This window comes from Diabrotica virgifera, chromosome 4 (genome assembly GCF_917563875.1).
Source record: "Diabrotica virgifera virgifera chromosome 4, PGI_DIABVI_V3a".
NCBI lineage: Eukaryota > Metazoa > Arthropoda > Insecta > Coleoptera > Chrysomelidae > Diabrotica > Diabrotica virgifera.
This window is the reverse complement of record NC_065446.1, coordinates 181,808,653-181,826,338: the sequence shown is the minus strand read 5'-3', so window position 1 is coordinate 181,826,338 and position 17,686 is coordinate 181,808,653. Positions and strand designations below refer to the sequence as shown.

The following is a 17,686-nucleotide window of genomic DNA, read 5'->3' as shown; positions in this document are numbered from 1 at the left end:
ATTTCCGGGCTTATTTTAAATACGCCCTTTTTCACCCCCGAGAAGGCGTGACTGTCACCGTCCAAGTAAAAGCAGCAAACGGCACAAATTCGGGTTTGAAGTGGAGGGTAAGTAGAACATAAATCCAAATTTTCATACAATTCGGAGTTGCCCTTGAAAATTACACTCCAAGACGGTCAAATGGATGTACCTCATTTATTACATCTGAAAGAAGCGTATTTTGTTTTTAGGTTTTTCTGCAGTCACAATATTCATATATCCGCACATATCTCTTAACCGAATCTGAAGATTTTTTTTATTATTTCAGTACGTACCTGTAAATGAGGATCCAATAACGCCTTTACCACTTCTCTCAAATATTGTCTTCTTCAAATATTTTTATTTAGATTATTCAAACGATATATCACTTGTCAATTAATCGTTGCTACATTTAGAGTAATAAAAAAAAAAGAATGTGTGTACGTTGTACCCACATAAGAAGTTATACTTCTATTATATGATTTCAACGAAATCAATATAAGAAAAAAAGACTAAGTTTTCACTCTAATGGCATGTAAAACAACATAATGCTATTCCACACCCCACCAGAATGAAAACAATGGGAACCTTCTCTGGTTGAAATTGAAAATTGAAAATGGTTATTCATTTTTGAAATCAATATACTTTAAACAGTTTCTCTACTACTTTCCAAAAATTTTTATTAAAACAATACCAAAACTTCAAAAAAGAATGTGTGTGTACTTTGTACGCACGTAAGAAGATATTCTTCTATTATATAATAGGTAATTTAAACAAAGTAAATATACTTAAAAGGTTATTTGTACCTATTTTATTTAAAAATCAAACTAACTTTCTTATCTACCACTTTCAAAAAAGAAGAATATCTTCAAAAATTATATAATAATATACTTACAATCATAAAATCTATAAAAAAAATAAAAAAATAATGACTTGCTTGGGGCTTGAACCCACTTCACGTCTACCGCGCCGTGCGAAAGTTGACGCCATTTCAAACTGCACCAAACTCTCGTATACGTCATGTGGGAATATACACAAACTAATCATTTACACCATAAATTTATATGAATTTAATAAAATTATTAGTTTGATTTTTGTCGAAATAAAATACAACAAAATATAGAGTAAGAAAACGATATGTATATGAGATGAAGATTTGTAGAAAGTTTGTTCGTAATCAGATTATGTAAATTAAAGCATTGGCTACTAATAGGTAACTACATTATTTTGTTTACATTTTCCAAATAGATAGGTATTGAAACTATTAAGTATTTCCAACTGAAACATTTAGAATTACGTACCTGCGGCTTTTCAAAACTATTTAAAAAGTCACTATAATTATAAATTTGATTTTATTTCTGTCCACACATCAATAAAAACTAATATTACACAATATTTTTGTTTACCGATAACCTCCATATTGAACAATTATTGACAGATCATTTCAAAATTTCAACACCCAATCAGAGCCCGTATAACAACTAATACCATACTGTCGGTGTGCGCATGCGCACGGATCAATCAAATTTTACTCTTAATCGATTCGCCGCTAAAGAAGAATATCTTCAAAAATAAAAGAATAAAATACACACAAACACATTGAAAAATGCCACAAATGATTTCTGAACAATAATTGTTGCCAAAAATTTTAATTAAATACGTATTTTCTGAAAAAAATTATATAATAATATACTTACAATAATAAAATCTATAAAAAAAAATAACAACTTGCTTGGAGCTTGAACCCACTTCACGTCTATCGCGCCGTACGAAAGTCGAAAGGATTTCCCACTAGACCCCTTCCGCGTATACGTCATGTCGGAATATACACAAACTAAACGTTTACACCATAAATTTTTGACATTTATTTTATTTATATGAATTTAATCGAATTATTAGTTTGATTTTTGTCGAAATAAAATACAACAAAATATAGAGTAAAAAAACGATATATTAGATGAAGATTTGTAGAAAGTTTGTTCGTAATCAGATTATGTAAATTAAAGCATTGCCTACTATAGGTACATAACTACAATACACAAACTAAACGTTTACACCATAAATTTTTGACATTTATTTTATTTATATGAATTTAATCGAATTATTAGTTTGATTTTTGTCGAATTAAAATACAACAAAATATAGAGTAAAAAAACGATATATTAGATGAAGATTTGTAGAAAGTTTGTTCGTAATCAGATTATGTAAATTAAAGCATTGCCTACTAATAGGTACATAACTACATTATTTTTTTTACATTTTCCAAATAGGTAGGTATGAAGATAATTTTTTATTGGGATACAACTGAAACATTTAGAATTACGTACCTGCGGCTTTTCAAAACTATTTAAAAAGTCACTATAATTATAAATTTGATTTTATTTCTGTCCTCACAACAATAAAAACTAATTATACAATATTTTTGTTTAACGATAACCTCCATATTTTGAACAATTATTGACAGATGATTTCAACACCCAATCAGAGCCCGTATAACGACTAATACCATACTGCCGGTGTGCGCATGCGCGCAGATTAATAAAATTTCACCCTCAATGGAATCGCGCCTAAAGAAGTATAACTTCAAAAATAAAAGTGCCGAAAACCCTAGAAACTCCAGAAGATGACTTGTCTCAGCAGTAATCTTTGGCACTAGGTGATCCGGTGGTCCGTTATGATAGATATTCAGCGACTCCAAAATCCTCAGTAATCTGCTTGCATCAATTTAGTGCTGAAAACCCTTGAAAGTGCAGGTAATGGGCATTAAAAGTAACCCTGGGCATCATGTGCTTCGGGGGTGGGTTCTGATGGCGTATTTTTGATCAGAGACTAAAAATTTGTGAGTAATAAAATCTGGTAATAAATGTACTGATTTGGACATGTCTATGCATTTTTTATGCACTCTGAACACAATGCAAAAAGTAGCAAGTCAATAGGTGCTGTATTAAATCGATTTATTCCCGGTGCTTTTTGTTATAAATGCCCTGGTTTATTTGGATAAGCAACTTAAATTTGTTACTCTACAACAAAATGGATAATAGAACTAGTAGTTTGTGTACAGCTGTTTAATATACTTTCTGTTATGTATTTCAGGTGCGCTACGAAAGTGGTTGAAGGCAAAATATGTAGTATTTTTAAGTAATTTTACTTACTGCGTATACCTCACACATTTTGGCATCATTATAATTTTAAATAGGTATACCTATTCACCCCTCTACGTCAACTTCTTCAGAATGGTAAGTTAAAACAAAGTTACACTTTTAATATACATAAGGTTTTCTAGATAGTACACATTTTCACACTTAAAACAGAAATTTTTTTATGTATACCATATAAATCACCGGATGATCCCATGAACGAGTTTTCGTCTGCCTCGCGCATGACGTCACTCACAGAGTAATCGCTGGCGGGATATATAGAAACCAATATAAATAACCGCCTGCTTTTCTTATTTTATTCAAATTACAAAAGAAAAAAATCTGAACTTTACACAGAAGTTAATATAATATATGAGGGGTGTAAAATCAAAGTCGGCAATCTCCCATTTCCATAATTTTGGGAAACCGCGAAAAACTGTAGAAACTAGCAAAATTAAATTAACGCAATAAAACTTCTAAGAATCATATAAAATTTGGTTTGTGATCGGATGTCCAGAAGGAGGAGCTTAAGAAATTATTTATTTTCCTTTTTTTAATATTTTTTTGGAGATTGCCGCTTTTGTTTGCAACGCTAGTAGATTGACTGATATGAAAATGATCTATAAGGATATTACCAGTTTTGAAACTAATTAAACATCATTGTGCCGGTTACTTAGTAAAGGAAAATATATTTTGATATTCAACAATAATGTAAAAGCAATTTAAATGCATATCACGTAAACCAAAATATCCGGAAGTTCGGGTATATATTCACAGGTTTCGACAGAGTTCACGACATTCACAGTTGATCACGTGCGAGCGCAACGTGGTTCTTATTGGCCCGCAGCGGAGATTGCCGTGTTTTTGGTACGCACTCAGCTATGGATATTGGTGCTTTTGATCCTAACATGAATTTTTCACTGCGATTTGTATACAGTTAAGACCGCTTTTGGTTTTTACAAATAGTTTTATCTAACAGATAATGAAAAAACGCAACAAATGGCGTCCCTAACTCAAAACATGAAAAAGTGGAGATGGCTGCCTTTGATTTTACACCCCTCATATGTAAATACAACTTTTTGTCTAAGAAATTTCAAAATAATTGCCACAAATTAACAATCAAAAACATATTAGAAGACCAACCAAATTTGTATAGATTACTTAAAAACTAAACAAGTAATCACAAAATATTTTCGAGCATTGTTTTATATTAAGTTAAGTTTGAATAGAGCGTAATACTAGAAGAATAAATATGTGCTGTTTTCGACTTAACGTTTGTATAAATAAAATTCTTATTCCTATTTATTACTAAACTTGGCAAGTATGCTAATAAAAACGTATGAAATAAGCGCATAATATTATGCAGTATTTTAAATAAAATGTGCATGTTGTTTTCACCCAATCATGAAAAAATGCGAAAACGCTGAATTATTCACGCCCGTCTGTCCGTCCGTCCGTCTCTAGACGCAACTCCTCCGTCATTATACCAGATAGAATGACAAGTGAGGTGTCGAATGAAAGCTTATATTTCAAGGATAGTATTAAAGGTGAGAAATTTGACCTAGGACTGCCGGTTTTAGAGTTGCAACCGGAAGTAATGTTTTAAAGTCACCGAAATAGTACAAGCGATGCGCGTATTATTCGATGCGCCTAAGCAAGAGGAGAACAAATATATACTTCCAGTTTCATGACTGTCTGTCCCTCTGTCCGTCCATCCGAGAATATATCTCCTACGTTACCAATACAGATATAATGACAAATGAGGTGTCGAATGAAAGCTTAGGATAATAACTCAAGGATGGTGTTAAAGATCAGAAATTAGACATCGGGCTTTTTGTTTTACAGTTGCAACCGGAAGTACCGTTTTAAAGTCACCGAAATAGTATAAGCGATATATTATTCGACGTGCCTTAGCAATACGAGAACAATATATGTAGAGATACTTTTGGTTTTTATATAATTTCCGGTTAAAAGTTCTAACCGAAAGTGCCGTATATTATAATCGCAGAAATAGTACATGTGACATATCAATAAAATCGTATTGAATAGTTGAGCTTGAACCTTTAGTTCCTGTTTTGAAGTTATTTCCGTTTAAACAATTATAACTGAAAGTTTAGTAAAAACGACTCAAAATTAGTGAAATCGTAATATATTAATCTACGCAAAATTTCACGAAAATTTCAAATATCCACTTCCGGTTCTACTTTCGATCACTTTGGGTGAAAAATCTAAGACTTACGAAGTCCAAATAGTTGTTGATCTCGAAAATATGCATGTACCTACCTAATAATAAAACAATTCAAATAATTTATGTAGTATTATACTTATTATGTATATGGTTATGCTCTGTATTTCTCTCTTTTATGAGATTGATGAGCAAATTCTTAATTTAATTAATTACTCAATTATTTTAATTACTGCTTATGTAAAAAAAACCAAAATCTAAATTAAATTTTCTAATAAACTTTATTCTCAGGAAAAATTTATTTTTGATGCTTTACCTTCGGTTTGTGGCTTCTGGTATCTCTAGTTGCTTACTCCATCCAGGACAAGACAGGGAAATTAAATACACTCAATGTCATATAAATGTTAAAAATCTTATTTATTTATCCAATATACCATAAACATAAGATTTTAAAATATGTTAAAAACTCAGATTTGTTGCAAATATTTCTCATCTAATAAATTAAGCTTTAATTCTGATATCTCCTCTGTTTTAACAAAAAAAATTATTTAAATAATTCGTTATTTATTCTTACAAAATTTAATAAAATTTACTTTTCTCCGTTTGAATTGATTACTTATTTCTTGTTTAAAATTTGGAATGACTAATTATGTAATAGAACTGTTCAATACAAAAAAAATAAGCAAATATGGTGTGGATATAAACAAACTTTCTCTGTTTCACAAATGATTTGACTAACCTTTTTGTTTCTTCTCTACTTCTTTTCCCAGATTGCGTCTTCCTCGATTTTCCCACACGTAATCTTAGGATGTTGCGAAAGGTCCCTCTCGTCCAAACTGCTTCACAAACAAACAAACAGGACTCGCTCGAATTCTCGACTCAATTTTCTCTCTGCTCGATATCTTGTGCAAATAGGTACTAATCGGCTACTCGTTCTAGACAGAAACAGGAATTTTCCTCGGTCCCAGGAAAATTAACTTCTCAACTCGGTCAACGATTTCGTTTCAACTTGATTCTGCTCGTAAAGGCCAACTTCACCACTTTATACTGACTTCTCACTTTTCAAAAACTGGACTGCTGTCTCTAGATATTCATTACACAGTCACAATTTTTTCTCTCCTCAAAATCAGACTCAACACTCTCATCCCTTCCATCCATCATTTTCCACCAATCACAAAACATCCTTTCTACCCACTACTCCATATTATCTTTCTTAAGAACCAATTTAATTTTGTATCCAACTCTCCAATTTGTTAAATTCTCAGAGACACAAAAACAGTCAAGTGCAGCACTGTGGGGTGCAAAAGGCGCTGTCATTCTTGTTTACTATTATATTATATTTTCTATTTCTGTTTGTCGACGTTTAAATTGGTAAAAAAAGTGAAGCTCCTTTCAACACGCGCTTCAAATTCGTCATGAGATTGGGAGTTAAAACACAAAACTCATGACGAGGTTGAAGCACGTGTTGATGCGAGCTTCAAATGTTTAAAAATTTAGACGTCAGCAAAGAGAGATATATTATATTTATATAATAGTGAAAAAGAAAGATAACGCAGTGACCACCCTAAAAAACGGTAAAATTAGTAATATCTACTTTGTGATAAAATGGGTCAAAGCATATGTCCCGAAGAATAAAGACAACCAAAAAGGTTATACCTCCAGTGGCGGCATATTATATTCTAGTACTAAAAGGTATTCTTGCTTTATGTCGGTAGGGCATACCGTTTTCTAGAAAAATCGATTTGAAAATTTTTAGTTTTTTGAATTTGAATAAAAATTGAAAAAAGTTAAAGACAAAACTGTTATGCGATAAATATCCGTTAACCTACCCAAAACGGACGCATATAACCCGTACTAAAAATTATAAAAAAACGTACCAGCTTTCCGATTTCTAAATAGGATTTTTATGAATTTTTTTTAGAAATTCAAAAAAAGAAACATTTTTAAATCGATTTTTTTAGAAAACGGTGTATCCAATCGACTTAAAACGAGAGCACCTTCTAGTTGTAGAAAACCTCACAATTTAATAATCCAGAGTCAGAAATGCTTAAAAATAATGATAAAAAAGTTATGCGATAAAATAACTGTTGCCCTACCCAAAACGGACACCTATGACCGGTACTAGAAATTAGCAATGCATGGAATCGATTTATCTCTGGAAGATAAATATATGTACCAATTTTAATTTTTTTCAATAGAAGCATTCTGGAGTTATTTAAGAAAAACTAATTACAAGACGCCATTTTCAAAGAGCTCTAACTCCCTAAGGAAGCATTTCGAACTAGGTGATTTGGGTTAAAATGTCTTAAAATGATCTAAGGAATCTCCTGTCTTCGTTTGTGGGTAGAGTTTCTGGACACCCTGTATAGTTTAGCTCTATGCGCCATGCAGTATGCTTTATGGCAAGCCAAGCATGCATGCTTTGTTTTTATATTTTTGCCTTTGGAGAAGTAACACCTAGTTTTGCTTTACTAAGCTTGTGGAATGTTACACACATACGTGCTACATACCCTAGCAAATATTGCTCAAATATATCACTAACACCTGCTATCACAACACACGTCCTTGGCAGACTAGAGACTGAATTTACATGAAGTGTGAAGTGGAATTAACATTGAAATGAGGCTGCCTGTGCTACATTCAGTTAAGTGTGTCAATGGGTATCTCACAACCAAGTGCTAGATTCCAGGGCTATTATTTTATACAAACTGTTTGAAACATGTTTCCACTTTTTTAAATATTATTATTAGTTTTGCTTTTGGCTCCATATATCTATTTCCTCCTACCTTTATGATCTATGCTGGCAAATTGCTTTTTTCCGGTACTTTTAATATTTTTGTCTTTTATTACTTTTAGTCAAAGATACGATATTTTAAAGTCGATTTGCATCGATCTGTTTAATGGGCAAAAATTATTGGATATATAATTTAGCATGTTAACAATTACAAAAACAAGGGTTGCCCGATCTAATCTTGTTCTAGCTATAATTAATTAATAATTAAAAAATGACATTTTTTTATATAAAAAAAAGTTTTCGACCCAGGCAGATATTGTTTCAGATTTTTTAGGTCATTCTAAACAAAAAAGGTCTTTTGTAATTTTTCTCTTAAGTTGATGGTTTTGTAGTTATAAACAATTTAAAACTGAAAAAATAACGAAAAATTACAATTTTCAAGGATCAAAAACATAAGTATAAAATATCATTTTTGTAATTACGAAGTACCTAAATTCAAGTTCAAACCTTATTCTATCGGTTCTTGATAAGTATTTTCGACTTATTTCATTCTAAAACATTGTTTTTTAGTTGTTAATGCCCGTTTCTCCATAAGAAACCTTCCTCTTAACAATTAAAAAAATATGTTTTAGAATAAAACATGGCTAAAATTCTTATCGACACCTGATAGAAAAAAGGTTTGAACTTGAATAAATGTACTTGATGATTACAAAAATGATATTTTTTACTTGTGTTTTTGAGCCTTGAAAATTGTCATCTTTCGTTCTTTTTTCAGTTTTAAATTGTTTATAACTCGAAAATGATCAACTTTAGGAGAACAATTACGAAAAACCTTTTTTGTTAGAATCATCGAAAAAATTTGATATAATATTTGCCCGGGTCGAATTTTTTTTAATTAAAAAAAAATGTCATTTTTTAATTATTAATTAATTATAGTTTGAAAAAGATTAAATCGGGCAACCCTTGTTTTTTGTAATTGTTAACATGCTAAATTACATATCCCTTAATTTTTATCCATTAAACAGATCGGTGTAAATAGCCCTTATATCGGATCCTCTACTATCTTTCTCAATTTCTACCGGTTTTTATGTTTGTTTTGGTTATGTTTCTTAATTTATTGTTGTTATATTTATTTTCTTTGTTGTTGTATTCCTGTTTGTCATTTACCTTTTACTAATAATTCCTCCAAATACTCTTCCCATCATGTCACGATATATTATAATCCACATATTCTACAACTTATATCTCTTTAGTCTCGTTTACAACATTTTTAGAGGTATGTCACAAATCTACTGATATTTTAGTGCTTATTTTAAAGAACAATGAGAAATATGCACAACTGACAACAGTGTAATTGCTATTTAGACATAGTAATTAACAACAGTACCTGAAAAGTCGTTTTGGATACGTGTACAACATTTATCTGACGAAAGGCCAATATACATGCGATTATTTTAGTGAGGATTTGCATTGGCTTATAACACCACCATTGAATGGGAAATAGCGGTAGAACAACGATAGTCACGAGTAATGCATCCAAAATAATAGCGATACTGCAAGCTATGTATAATGTATATGTATCTGAATAACAAATGTGCAAGTTTGGATTAGATTCCATTTCTCATTAAGTAAGCTAATATAAATTGTTTTACAAAAAGAAAGTCATTTGAGCAAGAATATTGAATTACTTTCCCAGCAAGGATTATAATTATTGATACAGGCAGTGCAGAAAAGAATAGGTAAATAATATATTCAAATGATGAATCTGTGAATGAATGAGTGATGCATATTCAGAGAAGCATTGGATCGAAAGGCTATATATAGCCCATGAAAAAAATATGGTATACATTTTTTGTCGAAAAACGACTTTTGTAGAGTTTCGAGGAAAGCAATTGCGGGGACGTTCCAGTTTATAAAAAATGACGTATTAACGTTATTTTTTTATTTTTTGTATTATTTTAAGTATTAAAATTAATTGGTTTAGTATGTAAATAATGCAATTAAAATATTTAAAATATATTTGTTTCGCTGAAATCATAAAATTATAAGTATAGCTTCTTACGTGCGTACAAAGTACACACACCTTTTTTTATTAATTTACCAATACTCCAGCCGAAATAGTATATTAAGTAGCAAGCAAGCAAGCAATTTGATTTAACCCGACCTGTGGGAATGTCCACCCTCTCGAAAGAGTACATTCGGGTGTAACAATTCATTGGGGCGAGGTGTTTTGACCCGAGTATATACAGGGATCACCCCACCTCGCTCCAATGCCCCAGGCCATCCCTTTCCCCCCCATAGCACGCTGATGCGCGATGGGGGCACAACTATCGTAGCCAAATGCTCTTCACAATGGAATCCTGGGTAATAAGATTCCATTGTGGTACCCTAATCGAATGCAAAAAACTAGGCCAGCGTGATGCGCTCTATGCCTTTATCTTCTTTCTTACTTATCCGCGGAACTAAAAATTGCTTGCTTGGGCCCCGAGTCATCGTGCTGAGCCCTAGTGGGCTCCGCCCGATGACTCGTTGCTCGAGTTTGTATGTGTTTTATGGTTTTTTATAATTTTTTTGGGGGCTTTCGCCATTTTTTTATTTTATTTATATTTTTTTGGGGGCTTATGCACTTCTGTAATTTTCTAAAATTCACTTACCTTAGAGGCGGTCGTGGTACTTGATCTTCGTATGTAACGCTGTCTTCGGCACTTGTTTTCGAGCTACGAACTCACTACTATCACTTATCACTTTTGTACTCTTATCCCACTATTTGTTGCTTCGGACGTCTGTGCTTCCATCGGTGGAACTCATCATACCTTAGCGTCTCTCGCAGTATGTAATTTGGGTGGTGCTCCAGTTCCGCGAATTTGGTCCTTGCCTTATCTGTCATGATTTCGGTGACTCTCACCTGTTTGAGTTCTCTGAACAGGAATCTTTCAGCTACATATCTTGGGACTCTGGCGGCCTCCCTCAAGCTGTTGTTGTGGGCTGCTTGGATCTTCTTCTTGTGTGTGTTACTTACATGTCCCCATGCGAGAGACGCGTATGTTAATACCGGTAGGATTATACTATTGATCAGTCTTAACCTTGTTTTCAGTCTTAGTTTGCTTTTCCTGCCTGTGAGTCCTCTTAGTGCTGCTTTTGCTATGTTGGCCTCCCGGACTGTGGCTTCTACGTGTTTTTGGAAGGTTAATCCTTTGTCCATGATGACTCCTAGGTATTTAGCTTCGTTTTTCCACTCGATGGGTCTGTTCTGCACCGTCAGCTGTTCCTCTGGCTGTTGTCTTCCTTTCTTGTATAGAACCGCTTGCGTTTTATCTGAGTTGATGGCTATCTTCCATTTTATACTCCATTCTTCTATTTCTTCTAACGCTGTTTGCAGGTTGGTCACTGCTATATCTACATTTCTATGTTTGGCCGCTATCGCTGTGTCGTCGGCGTAGAGGCTCATGAGGGTACCTGGTGTTCTAGGTACATCAGCGGTGTATATCGTGTACAGCAGGGGTGACAGGACCGCTCCCTGGGGTACTCCAGCTTCCGGGTTTCCGAGCTCGGACAGGACTTGTCCTATCCGAATCCTGAAAGTCCGGCCGCCCAGGTACGACGAGATTAGTCTCGTCATCGCCCCGCTGTACCCGTAATCACGCATTTTGTATAAGAGCCCCTTGTGCCAGACTCTATCGAACGCTTTACTTACGTCCAGGAACGCTGCTCCAGTGTACTGCTTGTCGTTGAAACCAGCTGCTATGTACTCGGTTAGTCTGAGTACTTGTAGCTCGCTGGACTGCTCTGCTCTGAATCCGAATTGAGCTTCTGGGATGATATTTAGCCTGTTCGTTTCCGCTTGCAGTCTGCTTAGTATGATTCTTTCCACTATCTTGCTGATCGCTGGAAGTAAGCTGATTGGCCTGTAGTTCTGCGGGAATGTGTGGTTCTTGCCAGGTTTTGGGATCATGATGACATGGGCCTCTTTCCATCTGTTTGGGAATATCTTGTATCTTAGTATCGCGTTCACTATGTTTGTGAAGTACACTATAGCATTTCTGGGCAAATATTTTAGGGCTCTGTTTGTTATTTCGTCTAAGCCAGGCGCTTTTCTCGGCGAACTGTTTTTGATGTGTTCGTTGATTTCTTCCGGTGATGTTGGGGGAATGAAGTCCTCTGGGTCTTCTGGTCCTTCTTCTTGTTCTTCAACTTCTTCCAGGAAGTCGTCGTCTTCGTCTTGGTGGTAGTTTAGGTCGCATTCCCTTTCGAGTGTAGCCCTCATCGCCTCTGCTTTATCCTCTATGGTGTATACCATACCGTGTCTTCCATGTAGTGGGGGGATGGGTTTTCTGTCGCTTCTCAACATTTTCTGGAGTTTCCACACATTTTTCATGTTTGAGTCTTGTTCTTCCGTCTCTTGTACAAAGTTGTCCCATTTTTTACTACGGTGGAGTTGTAGGGCCGTTTTGACCTCTCTGTTTAAAATATTTGCCCAGGATTTGTCTACTCGATTTCTTGTTCTTCTTGCTGTTTGTTTTGCTCTATTCTTTTCCCTTATCAAATCTTGTGTTTCTTGTGGAATATCTTTGAACCTTCCCATGTAGATCTCGACTTCTTCCTCTGTTGTTCTGCTTCTGATTGCCTCTTGTATGATGTTTTCGAACTCTAGGACTTTTCCTTCTATTTCTTCTGGATTGTTTACCACTGGCACTATATTTATTCCTTCACTTACTAGTCTTTTGTAGTTTGTCCACTTTATTTTCTTTTTTGTTCTTTTTGGTGGGTTTCTCTCTTCCCATGTTCCGATCTCTAGTAGGATGGGGTGGTGGTCAGTTGATCCTTCGTTCAGCGTAATTAATTCTGATTGCAGTCCTAGGTTTTTGGCCACAACTATGTCGATATGGGTTGGAAGTCCATTTCCTGGGTAGTGGGTAGGTTCTTCTGGGCCCATTGCTATTGTGTCTTCATTGTTTTCTATGTATCTATTTAGTAGTCGTCCGTTTCGGTTCGTAGCTCTGTCGTTCCAGATGGGGGATCTTGCATTCAGGTCTCCTATTATGATGGATGGTTCGGCGATGTTTAGGAACGCATCTAGGTCATAGTCCATTAAAGGGTCTTGTGGTCTTACGTAAGCTGATGTGATTCTTACTGCTCCTTGCCTCATTTTCACTTCTACTGTTGTAGCCTCCATGTTGACCAGTGGTGGAGTCGTGAAACTGGTGTGTCTGATTCCCTTTTTTACTAAGATGGCCGTTCCTTCTGATCTTCTGGTGTGGTCGTTCCTGTAAACATCGTATCCAGGGAATTTTAAGTTAAAGTTGTTAGTTAACTTGGTTTCCTGGATTGCTACGATGTCCATCTCGTATCTACTTGCGATTTCATCCATGATGTTCTGGTTTGTTGATATTCCTCCTGGATTCCAGGAGCCTATCCTCAAGTATCCCCTGCCTGTCAGCATTACTTCTGTGCCTCCCTGGTGCTTAATATGACCTCTTTGACTACCCTAGTCACTATTCTGACTAAGTAGTCCTCGTCAGGGATCGCTGTTTGTTGTTGTTGTGCGTTCTGCGCGGCCTGGGCGTAGGATATCCCGGTGGCTTGCGGTCTTCTTGCTTGTGGCTGTTGTTGTGGCCTCCTTGGTGGGAGTCTTCCCCATGTAGGGCATCTGGGGCATCCTCTGTAGCTGGCCGGGTGGCTGCCTTGACAATTGGCACAAGTGGCTTTGACTTCTCTGGCCCTCTTGCATTGTTTCGTGGGGTGGTCCTCACCGCATTTGACGCACCTAGGGTCCTTGTGGCACGCGTTCTGGGCGTGGTGGTATCCCTGGCAGTTGAAGCACTGCGTTGGTCCTGTCGATTTTCGAAGGTCTTCTACCACGACCTTCATATGGCACAAGTTGGTGATGCGCCTCGCCGCCTCGACGTCCTCCTTGTTCAGGGTTATGACGAACATTGGAAGTTGTCGTCTTGGACCTGATCTCGTCGACATGTTTTTTGCAGCTTGGCAGTCGATGTTGTACTGCACTGCTATGTCGTTTTTGATTTCCTCTTCTGTCGTGTTGGTGGGTAGCCCTCTTATTACCATTTTTGGCTTGACTTCCTCTTCGAATGGGAAGGCTATCCACTGGAGTCTCCTGTCTTTCAGTGACTTTGCATATTCTTCGATGATATGCGTCATCTTTCTGTAATCATCTGGGCTATTCGCCTGGATGAGGGTTTCTCGTCCGCTCCTGGAGATCCTGTTGGTAGTGATCACTTTTTGTGATTGGGCTATTTTGAGGATAGCCCCTGTTTCGCTGACGCTCTGTAATTTTATTACAGGCGGTTTTCTTGTGCGGGTTACCTGTTGTTCAGGCAACGCGGTGTTTTCTTCTTCCTGGTTTGTCTCCATGTTCGTCTCTGTAACACTGGGGTGCCGTGCGGCAGGCGCATCTCCACTTGTGCTTGTAGTTGGGTGGATGGGGGGTGGTCCTCGGGGCAGATTATAAGAATCCTGCGCTTTTGGTGAAGCGGCACTCATGGCGGATTTGGCTTTATCTTCCCATGTTCTCTTCTCGTCTTCTGGGAGTGGTGGGAATTCCTCTCTGTTCTTTGGAGTTTGGCCTCTGATTTTTTGGATCCTTTCGCCTGCTGACGGCTTTTTGGCTTCAGGGATCGGCTGCTGAGTTTCAGAAACTGGCTTCTGTTGGGTTTCAGCGATTGGCCTCTGTTGAGTAGTGTCAGTAACTGGCTGGGAAACTACTGGAGTTTGGCTCCGTGCGTGTGCGAGGAGGTCCTCGAAGAATATTCTTTGGGCTGTCAATTCTCCCCTCAATTGTTTAATCTCTTCAGACATCCTGGCCATCTCGGTATTCATTCCGTTTATAACTGTCATTTGTTGGTCTCTCTGTGCCGTCACTTCGTCCAGGAGTTTCCTCAAATCGCCGTCTTGGTTCGTCTTGGTTATTTTCTCCGACATAACCTCTGCCTCACCGTCGCTTTCTTTTCCACGCTTGGTGGTACCTCTGTTGGTTTCTGCTATCTCGTCTTCCATGGGCTCCTCTTTTTTCTTCTCTTCTTTCCTCGTTTCTTCCTCACTCTTTTTCTTCTTTTCCCTCTTCTTCCTCTTGTCGCTGCTCTTAGGCTGTTTGAAGCCGTCTTTCTCGTCCATGGATGAGGATGAGTACCCCTCGTTATCAGTCTGCAGGTGCTGAAACAGGTTAGAGCCCACTTTGCGTGGGCTCTCATTAATTGGCGGGGGTTGCGCCATGGACCGGGGCAGTGATCGAGACCTAGCTCGATCAGTTGGTTGGGGGCGAACGGTCCTAATTTTGGATGAAGCCTTTTTGTCTACCGATTGGCCCGACACCACATCGGTTTCAGGGTTGGCTCCCTGCACAATTTCGCGGTTGTTCACGTACCCAGACAGAACTGAGTACGGGTTCCACTTGAGTTTCTCGATCTACTGACCTAGGGGCCGGGGCTGCATCGATGTAGTTTCACAAAAGCTACACCCTGCAGTGTCGAGGTGCAGTGTTTTAAACTACACCCTTCCCTTACGGAGGCACAGTAGATATCCCGTAGCGGGCTCCCGTCGAGCCCGCCTTGCTTCTTCTGCTAACCGATCTCTAGCTGCGGCGTCTCAGAGAATCCAATAAAATAAAATTCCCTAAGTTTCACCACATCCAGTCGATCGGCCTTTGCCTCTCCTTCTTGCCTAAGGCTTAGAAGTGCACGATTTCGCTATCACGCTTACATTCGTGATGGAATGAAAATTCCTGCTAGTCGTACAACCTCTTTCACCGTTGGCTCCTCGTCGTCTTCTCGCCTCGGAGAGTGAAAACGCTCAACTGTTACCTCGCTTACATTCGAGGTAGGACTAAAAAGTCCCCAGCCGAACAATCCCCACTACTCGTTGGCTTCTCTTCGCTGCTTCTCTGCTCCGCTCCGCTCGCACGCGTTTTACTAGTCTAGTGGTCGGCACTAGACTTTTAACTAGTATATTAAGTATGGCATCATCTCATTGTTTGATTTGCTTGTCTAGAAAAATGCTTTAGAAGAAATGCGTACAATGTGTTTCCCTGTTTAGGATTTTGTCCTCTTCAGGGTTTGAGGTGAATGTTTAGTGTTGGCAGCAAAAGCAAACAGTCCGAAAAACACACTGGGGCAAGCGCCGTGTCCTGGTGTTCTTGGATCCTGTGTTATGCCGGACGCTGGTGTCCAGAAGGCTAAGAAGTCAACAGAGAAGAAAGTTTGATGGATTGTTGTTGGTTCCATAGACATTTACGTGTACTGTCCGTGCTTTGCTCTCGACCAGTCTCCCTAGAAACCATTGTACAACGACAGGCAAACCTGCGTCCCTCGTCGGCGGTCAGGAGGTGGCTTTGAGCGCAGCGTGGACAGTGAGCGTCCGAGTGGAGAAAATAGTTGCGGCTATTTTCTTGGGACGAACAGGTATAATTGTGCAATGAAGTTGGGAAACCGCAAAAAACCAACTTCTCCCTGTTCGGGGTAGGGAAGAGGAAATGTTAGAGGTGGGTACGGTAGGCTAACGGGGTAGCCTCAAGGATGTTTTCGTACTCCACCGGGAGTTCGTCAATGCATGTTTGCATTAGAGCGGACGGTACATGAATCTTTTTGCGTTTGGGCTTTCGGTGGAGTACGTGGCCGGAAGATGAACAGGAACATTTGAGAGATTCTTGTGTGTCGGAAGGGGGGCCGTTGATTACTTTGATTGTGAAGTTCCTGTTCAGAGAGTTTATTCTCTCGGTGATTTTGGGGGTGTTCGAGATGTTATGGATTTCGTTTGAGGGATATCGCCAGTACTCATAGTTACATCTACGCAAGACTCTACGCTCTGTCCTCAACAACCTCTCTTGTTTTTGTCTTGAGCAAAGAGAGTAGATACATGATTTGTACTCCATGACGGGTCGAATAAAGGTCTTGTAAGTGTGAATGAGAGTCTTCTTGTGTGTCTTGCCAATTTTTCCCGAGAGAGCGTTGAGAAGTCTGGCCCTGTTCCTTACCCTATCTAAAGTTGCCTTTAGATCTGCGTCCCAATTGAGAGTCCTGGTAAACAGTACTCCCAAATAGTTCACAGTCGGGCTAACAACAAGCCTTTCTCCCAACAGACTCAGAGGATGTTGGTCGTCATCATTGCAAATGATTCTATTTGACACAGAAGGGGCGCGAAACACAATTGTTGTTGTTTTGTTCGCATTCAGCGTGACTCTCCACTTACAACACCATTCGCCGACGCCGTCCAACAGAGCCTGGGCTCTTCTGAAGAGGAGTCTTGGGTTGTATCGAGAGGTAGTTGAGAGCAGAGTCGTGTCGTCCGCATAGAGAAACAGCCGAGTACCTGGGATATTTTGGTTAGTGATGTTGCTGTTGTAGATGATGTACAACAGGGCGCTAGGACTGAACCCTTTTAAGTATGGAGAACGGTAAGGGTTTTATACCGATCGAAGACAATTGTTTGGTGGAGGAGGGGAGCGACGACTCCAATTATTGTCTGAGATCGGTTACCCTTAACGTTCGACATGCTTGTAACGTTTTTTGCACGATTGATACCATTATAAATTATAAAATTAAACATTTTCTTCATATTGACTAGTTTCGTTCATTTTATCAAGATAGGCGAGTACGCCTT

At 37.8% G+C, this 17,686-nt stretch overlaps 1 protein-coding gene across 3 annotated transcripts in view; it reads left to right on the top strand.

The window, feature by feature from the left end:
* The window catches only part of LOC114341083 (O-acyltransferase like protein), a 134,854-nt gene that overhangs the window by 102,443 nt on the left and 14,725 nt on the right, over positions 1–17,686 (top strand). For all 3 annotated transcript variants that reach the window (XM_050649799.1, XM_028291864.2, XM_028291865.2), the window contains exon 11: positions 3,112–3,254. In XM_050649799.1, coding sequence (XP_050505756.1) covers positions 3,112–3,254 — 143 coding nt within the window. The remainder of the gene's footprint in view (positions 1–3,111; positions 3,255–17,686) is intronic.